General features: G+C 37.5%; 1 protein-coding gene across 1 annotated transcript in view; it reads right to left on the minus strand.

The window, feature by feature from the left end:
• Positions 1-7,707, minus strand: part of atp1a2a (ATPase Na+/K+ transporting subunit alpha 2a) — a 100,935-nt gene extending 93,228 nt beyond the window's left edge. Inside the window, exons 1-2 of the mRNA XM_088328584.1 lie at positions 7,696-7,707; positions 652-714 (exon numbers count right to left, since the gene is read on the minus strand). Of these exons, the coding sequence (XP_088184710.1) occupies positions 652-714; positions 7,696-7,707 (75 nt within the window). The remainder of the gene's footprint in view (positions 1-651; positions 715-7,695) is intronic.
• Positions 7,708-7,998: the final 291 nt, after the last annotated feature.

Consider the following 7,998-nt stretch of genomic DNA (forward strand, 5'->3'; position numbering starts at 1 on the left):
TTGATTTGGATTTAATTGAAAATAGGTGAATTGTCTGTAGTGTCATATCAACACTGTGAAACATTGCATGTTTAGGATACATAAACAATGTAACCTTAAGAAAAAAAATTGAAGGTAACCGAGGTCAGGTAGTTGCTTGTAATCCTATAAAAAAGGGCTTATATTTTAACCACGTAGTTTACGAAGCAAAAATAACACTTTCTCTTTCACAAGGCAGACAAGATATGCTCTGTTTTGGTTCACATTGAGACCACATTTAGAACCGAATTGACACGCAACAGATACAGATATTACCACGACCCGCGCGCACGTTGCGTTTAAGCTTCATTTCTGTCTCAGGTGTCAATGATTGAAATTATGATAGACACAATTCGTCTACGGGCGCATTATGTATATGTAACTGTAGTGATAGTCAATTACAATCCTTTAAAGTAATCCTTATCTTAACTAGATATACCTGTAATTTGATTATGTCTTTTTTCTGTAACTGTAACGGAATACAATAACCTTTTTCTTTAGCCTGATTATGTAACGCCATTACATTTATTCTGTTACCAACCCTGTTTACCAGTACATTAACTTTTTACGGGTGGCTACATTGTTATAAAATGATAAATGCTAATACTGTCAATAAATGCAAAGGATTCTTACCAAGGCCACTTCCTTCTTCAGCTCATCTAAATCACGGTTCTTCTTACTCTTCTCTTTACCGCACTGCAAGGAGCAAAACATCATCACATTATTAGATTTGTTTGCCAATCATTGTATTGCTGAAAGAACTCTGTTCTTGTCTTGTCTCTCTTAGTATAGAGAAACCAACTCAGCATAACAGTAATGTTTCCCCCTTAATTTAAAGAGGAATATACAGTACCGGTACATTAGTTATCATTTTTAATATTGGAGCAATGCATCGTCCTAAAATGTAAGCATGTTGACACTTGTGCTCTTCACACATGCTAATAATCAGCACCAGGGGAACGCGGATGTCACCTGCTGCTGTCGGTCTTCATAAACGCATGTAGGTTGGCCGGGGAGAAAAACATGCATGGAGGGAAAAGTAATCAAACTGAGCCAAAGAGGGAGATTCGAGCACAAATGGCATCTAGCGGAGCAATTCTGCTACAAGATTACCCCCCTGTCCTGCCATAAAGCTAAATAGAATGGGGCCCAACGGCGAAAAGATAAAAACACAATTGCGTCATTATGCAAATAAAAATCAGGCTGGGGACGATATTTCCCCATCTCATCCTGAGATGTTAAGCGTGCCGGAAATAAAGTTAAAGTGAAGCATTCAGAAGGTCTTTTAGTGTGTGTGTGTTTGTTAGCAAACTAATTTGCTTCAAGGCAACCACGCGTTCCGCAGTCATGTTTGCATTTTTTAGGGAAAAATTTGCACCTGCAGAGTTTTTGTTTGGCAACCGGAAATCTTGCAGATGTTAATACATAAAAACAACTGGGAATGTGCGATATCTATGTTTTCCTACTGATTACAGATAACATTTTAACTTTATGATGTATTTTAAAAAGATAAAACACAACTAAATCAAATTATTTAAATGGGTCTCTTGTTGTAATATTGAATTATGTGCCTATTAAGTCATGATTGTAAAATTTATATAATTTATAACTTTTTCATTTATTCCGTCATAAACATGTAAGATTAATTGTGTTTTATTTTAAAAGTGGCCTTGAGTGTTATTGTTACGTCTATCACCTTACTTTTCTGAGTGAATAACACAATGAAAAACACAAAACATAAATTTCAGCTGATAAGGAGATGTAATCAGCTCAAGAATGCTAGCGCAGAAGATTACATTATGTAAGACCGAGTTTTCGTCAAAAAAATGATTTCCTCAGGCAAAAGATGAGCAGCTTGTGTAAAGCTAAAGTCGGTAGCACAGTGCTCCACTCACTGTAGATCATTTATGAAAACTGCTCATCTCCAGCTTTTATTTCGACCCACTTCTCGTCTCATAACTTGGACGTAGAAATTATCATGTGGAGGAACAAAAGCTATTCTTTAAGAGCCTTTTTTTAAATGTTCATAACATAAGATAGCTTTGGCTAATGTTTCCCAAAAAAAAGCGCTGGAGAGACGAAAGCTTAACTTCATCAATCCATTGATCATTGCGTACTTTTTTTCAACCGTAATGACTAAAATAAAAAGTTATGGTAAGGGCATAATAATACTTACATATACATATGACAGAGGGTCCTTGTGTGTATGGTTATACGTGTTTTCATTACGTAACGATACGTCTCTTCTAAACATGATTCAAGTGCTCCAGTGCTGAATGACACACATGCATCGGCTAAAAAATTTGTATCAATCATTTTATATATCATTTTAGATCACTCTTAGCTGTACACGTTGGTAGCTTATATAAATCCAAAATACACACACAAATGTTGATGCGCAGAGAGGAAACCGCATTGAGCAAATGCATCATTTGGTTACTTATCATAGCGGGACACATGAAGCAAATGTATGGCATTAAGGACTATCTAACATTTTTACAGGACAATTTGAGTATGTCTAGTCCAGAAAAGTAAAAAAATTGTGTAATTAAATGTGTGTTTATTCTGTTTTTTTTCTTTTCAATTGGAAAACTGCAAAGGAGATTTCAGAGGATACTAGTTCCTTGTTTTGACTATTATTGTACATTGTTGTTTAATGTTTTGACTGTTGTCGCTATCGACCAATCACGCTGCTGTTCTTTGATTGACAGCCCCGGTAAGGCTGATTTGCTTTTTGAAACCTTGAAGATTTAAGAAAAAGAGGAGGATGAGAGGAGTGACTTGGAACAGGGATGGAATTCCAGATCTGAAGGCTTTTCTCCCTGTCCTCCTTGGCATTTCAAAATCCATAGACGTCTTCACTCTTTATTTTGAGTTTCTACTAAAGGTTAAATTTCAGTGTGGCAACTAAGACAGTCATTTTTGTCCGCAGCCGTCAATCTTCATAAAACTCACTGTACTCACATAAGTTAAAAATCCCATATGATCGCACCTGCGTTTACTCATCCCGAGCAATGCGACTAGTGATGGGCAAGCTATCAGGTACCTTATGCACTAAGAGAGAGGTAGAGAACTTGCTACAACTGCTATAGAAAATCAAAATTTATTAAAAAGAGGAACATGCTTATGATATTTCCAACAAGTAGTGTCAGCTGATTCTTTCTTATACTGTGGCTCCCAGTGACCAATTATCAGGTTTTTTTTTTCAATAAGGCCAGTAAATCCATCCAAACCATTATCTGGAACACTTAACCTCAGTAAGGTTGCGGGGGTGCTGGAGCCCATCCCAGCTATCTTCAGGTGACACCCTGAACTGGTTGCCAGCCAGTCGCAGAGCACACAGAGACAGACAACTCACTCACTCGCTCATTCACACCTAGAGACAATTCTGAACGGGCAATTAACTTGACATGCATGTTTTTGGATTGTGGACAGAAACCCGAGTGGCCGGAGGAAACCCACGCAAGCACGGGGAGAACATGCAAACTCCACACAGGAAGGCTCGTAGCTGGATTTGATCGCATGACCTCAGAACCGTGCCGCGGACCGATAACCACTCATCGACCATGCCGCCTAGAGGCCGATTAATATGATCTCATATTTTGCTTTGCATCCCTAAGAAGATCTTATTACCGAAAACACTTTTCAACCCTTAAAAATTCATCATGAAGCATTTACTTTAAATCCAAAGACAAAATTTTCATCAAAAATGCTGTTAATTAATATCAATCACAATTATTAACAGTGGTTCTTGACATGAGTTCGATCGAACCCAGGGATTCAGTGAGTCAGTCTCAGGGGTTTAGTGGAACCTCGGCAGCAAAAGTGGTCAGAGAAATGTGTTCCATATAACGTTGCAAAATTTCCCCTTCTTGTCAACTGTGTAAGTAATATTGAAGATGTGCCTGGAATTGGTGAGATGTTTGTACCCATTGAACTGAAACAAGCAATCGCCGCGCACTTAAATAAGCATGCGATGTCTTTCAACAGATACTTCTATGCACGAGCCTCATACCCAGTGTGGGTGAGACAACCATTCACATTTGACAATGAGGCAGCAGAGTTCAATAATGAATACCTTAATGAAATTATTGAAGTTTAGCTGGACCACGTTTAAAAGCAACTATTCCGAACAACAACGTTGTAGATCAAGGGTCGAGAACCTTTTAGAACCAAAGAGTCATAAAAGCAAAAAATATAGATTTTTTTTTTAATCGAGAAAGCCACGCCTTATATTTTGAGGCAAGCACATTATATTTCACTGTGTGACCATGATTTGATCAAATAATAATGCTTAAACCTGTTTCCCATATCAATAATATCACACCAAAAATTTGTCTCCCTCCTTTAGTTACTTAAGAGTGTTGAAGCTCATTTTGACCGTCATTTTTGTCCAAAACTTGGTTTCAAAACAAGGTGCGAGCAAAGTTCTTTTGTTAAAATGTCACAAAATACTGCAAACGAGAAGTATATTGTCATATTTATCTCTGGTGCAGACTGCACTGAGTGAGGGAAAAGAGAGTGCCTTGCCCTGTGTGCACCCAATCAAATTGCTCTGAGTGGCTTGCTGGTGTTTTCACCCGTTTACAGTTCGTTTGTGGGTTTTTATCAAAAAGTATTTCAACAGTGAACATGCATTGTTTAAAAGATTTCCTAGCAACTTGATGCCAAAAGGGGTAAGTTGATGTGACAACCTGACTAAACTGAAGTTGAAAAGTGCGCTATAAATATTGAACTGAGTTTTCTATGCCATTTGTTACAACATATCTTTGCGAGCGATTCCTTTTCCATAATGCTGGACATAAGAAAGATTAAAATGAACAGACTTTGCTGTGAAAAAGACATGAGAGCAGTACTTGCCAAAATGAAGCCACGTGTTCTATCAAAGTCAACAACAAACGCAACAATTCTTACTTAATTTTGAGTTCTTGCACTATGTTGGTTTTGTTCTGCACATTTCATTGTGTGACCAGTAGAAAAAATATGTCTTTAATTTGAAAGATTTTTTTTTACCCTACACAAAATCAGGATTGGATGAATGAACCTATGAAGCTCGGGGGGGGTTAGTAGCTCCAACAAAGTTAGGAACCTCTGCTCTAAATTCTCCCTTCCCAAAAGAAATACCACAAAACTCTATCAGAACTGAAGCAGAAAGTCTGCCATGTCAGCTTAAACTGCTTTGATGATTCAGCCGCCAACAAAAATGTTACCAAGCAACATAAAATTTGTGGACCATGTCTATGAGTTGACCCACAAAATGGTTTGAAGAAGCCATTTCGCATTCAACTCCTCATAAATACTTTTTTCAAATGCAACCATATTGATACCAAAAATACTTTCAAACAATAATGGCAATTATTTTGAATTCAGACCCCAAAGCAAGCTACACTGAACGATCTGAAATTAATTAGATGTGTTGCTCATGGAAACACACACGAATTAACCATGAAGAATGAACACGAAGCCTCCCATTTGGATTTAAAATTGCCTTTTTAAGGTCCTTTTTAAACGAAACAGTTAAGCGTCCATTATAGTTGAGCAGTCATCCAATGTGAGCAAGGATGCTGGATGAAGACATTTCTTTGTCTATTTGACAGCGAAGACTTCCGAAGAGAGACGTCTATGTCTTGTGGAATTTCCCAATCGTAAAGGCTTATTCATGTCTTATCTTCCTTCTCGACAAAGGAGTCAAAGTAGCCCAGAATCTCCACAAGGGAAATCATTAAAAAAGGCCGTATGAAGTTCAAGTTTGACCGTTTGCTGATTTTGGGCACTTCTCAAGTCATCATTTGATGTCCTCAGCTGTCAATCATTGCAACACCATTGATTTAGAAAAGACCTTACCCTTCAGAGAACATTAAAATAATAAAAAGCACAATCACAGTACGATGAAGAATTTAAGGAAACATATGATTTTCCATCCATCCATCCAGTATATGCACCGCTTATCCTTAGTAGGGTCAAAGGAGTGCTGGAGTCCATCCCAGTTATATTCGGGCAGTGGGCAGGGGACACCCTAAGCTGTTTGCCGGCCTGTCGCAGGGCACACAGGGACATACAATTCGCTCGCTCATTCGCACATAGGGACAATTGGGAGCAGCCAATTAACCTAGCATGCATGTTTTTGGAATGTGGGAGGAAACCGGAGTGCCTGGAGGAAACCCACGCAAGCACGGGGAGAACATGCAAACTCCACACAGGAGGTTCGATCTCATGACCTCAGAACTGTGCCGCACACACACTAACCACTGCATCGCCGTGCTGCCCAAAAATATTATTTTACTGTTTCAAAAAAAACGTGTATTCAACCCTGCCTCTGCACTAAAAAATGTGACTATCCACAAACAATAACAAAGGTAATAATAAAGAAGAAAATAAATAAACAAATAGTCAAGTAAAGTGTTTATTTGTATAGCCCTTAATCACAAAGAGTCTCAAAGGGTTTCCACAGACCACAAATTATTGCAAACCACAGACTATTATGACACCATGCCGATCTAACACCTACATGAGGGCAAATAATACACAGATATTGTCAAATAAGATAATTAACACAAAAAAACATTTAAAATAATTTACTATTTAAAAATAAAAAACGTTTAAAAAAAAAAGGAAATTGAAAGAATTATATCTACGATACGATTTTTTCTTTTTTAACTCATAAAAAATATTTTTAATGCACCTTATAGTCCAGAAAATATGGTAAATTCAATTTGAAAATGCATAACTAATACCACAAAAGGTGTTAAGCATTTATGAATAAATCAATTAATTTTAGTGGACAATCAAGATTTCATAATAATTGTTTTCAATAAAAAAACGATTTTTTTCATACATTTTTAAAAGCTTTTATCGGAGTTCGAATTTCTTGCGACTTATAGTCCAGTGCGCCTCAAATATTAAAATATTTCACAGTAGACTATTATAGAAGGTGCGCCTTATAATCCAGTGCACCTTTTAGAACCTAGTACAGAAAATAAGGTACTTAATACATTAAAAAATAAACCAAATGTATTTATTTCAAAATATTATTATTTAGGGGAGGGGTCTCCTATAAGATTAATAAATGAATGACCTATATTTCATGTTAACAATATCTGTGTATTATTTGTTATTGCAACATCCGTTGCAGCCTGTTCATCCTGGGAGGGGGGATTACCTCATGTGCAATCCCTTATTAAGGTTTCTTCATTTTCCTATGTTGAGGTTTTTGAGTTTTTCCCTGCCCTCATGTAGGTTTTAGATCAGGGGATGGTGTAATAATAGTCTGTGCTCTGTGCAGCCCTTTGAGACTCCTTGTGATTAAGAGCTATACAAATAAACATGACTTGACTTAACTTTCAGTTTAAATGCCTTTCCTTTTTTCCAACACGGATATCTCTCAACTTTATTTCATTTGTAACTTTGAACATACCGGCGTGCCTTACTAAAACATGCAACAGATCTAATGAGCAATTCAAGTTTTTTACACATCATTTAAAGAAAATATTGGTTTGATACTTTGGTTTACTCACTCCAAAAGAACTCCCACAGTACATGTTTTGATCCCAAATGTGATCATGACATATTGGCAATTTGGCCTTGTTCCAGAACTGGATCCATCTCCAAAATTTACACAATTTAACCATAATTTGAGCCGATGAAAGAATGAGGGAAAACAAGAAGAGACAAACTTACCCCTTTCCCCATGTTAGATGTCTGCACGCTGCTGTATGAAAATGTGAATCATTGTCCTGGACCATCACCACGTTTCAGACCACCCCCAACACGTGTGGCTTTTTTGGGGGGCTTGACACAAGGGGTAACCAGAGCCAGGAAGCCCCTGACCTCATACAAATTCATTCGTTTTCAGCCTCCAGTTAGAGGGGACAACGGTAGGCTCAGTGGTCTGTTACCCTCACCTGCTTAAAAAACACCAACACTAATAAATAAACATGCCCACTCCTCACAATAACGGGCCACCAACACATAAAGCAGACG

Source organism: Urocampus carinirostris, chromosome 1 (genome assembly GCF_059441175.1).
Source record: "Urocampus carinirostris isolate Australia breed hairy pipefish chromosome 1, RoL_Ucar_1.0, whole genome shotgun sequence".
NCBI lineage: Eukaryota > Metazoa > Chordata > Actinopteri > Syngnathiformes > Syngnathidae > Urocampus > Urocampus carinirostris.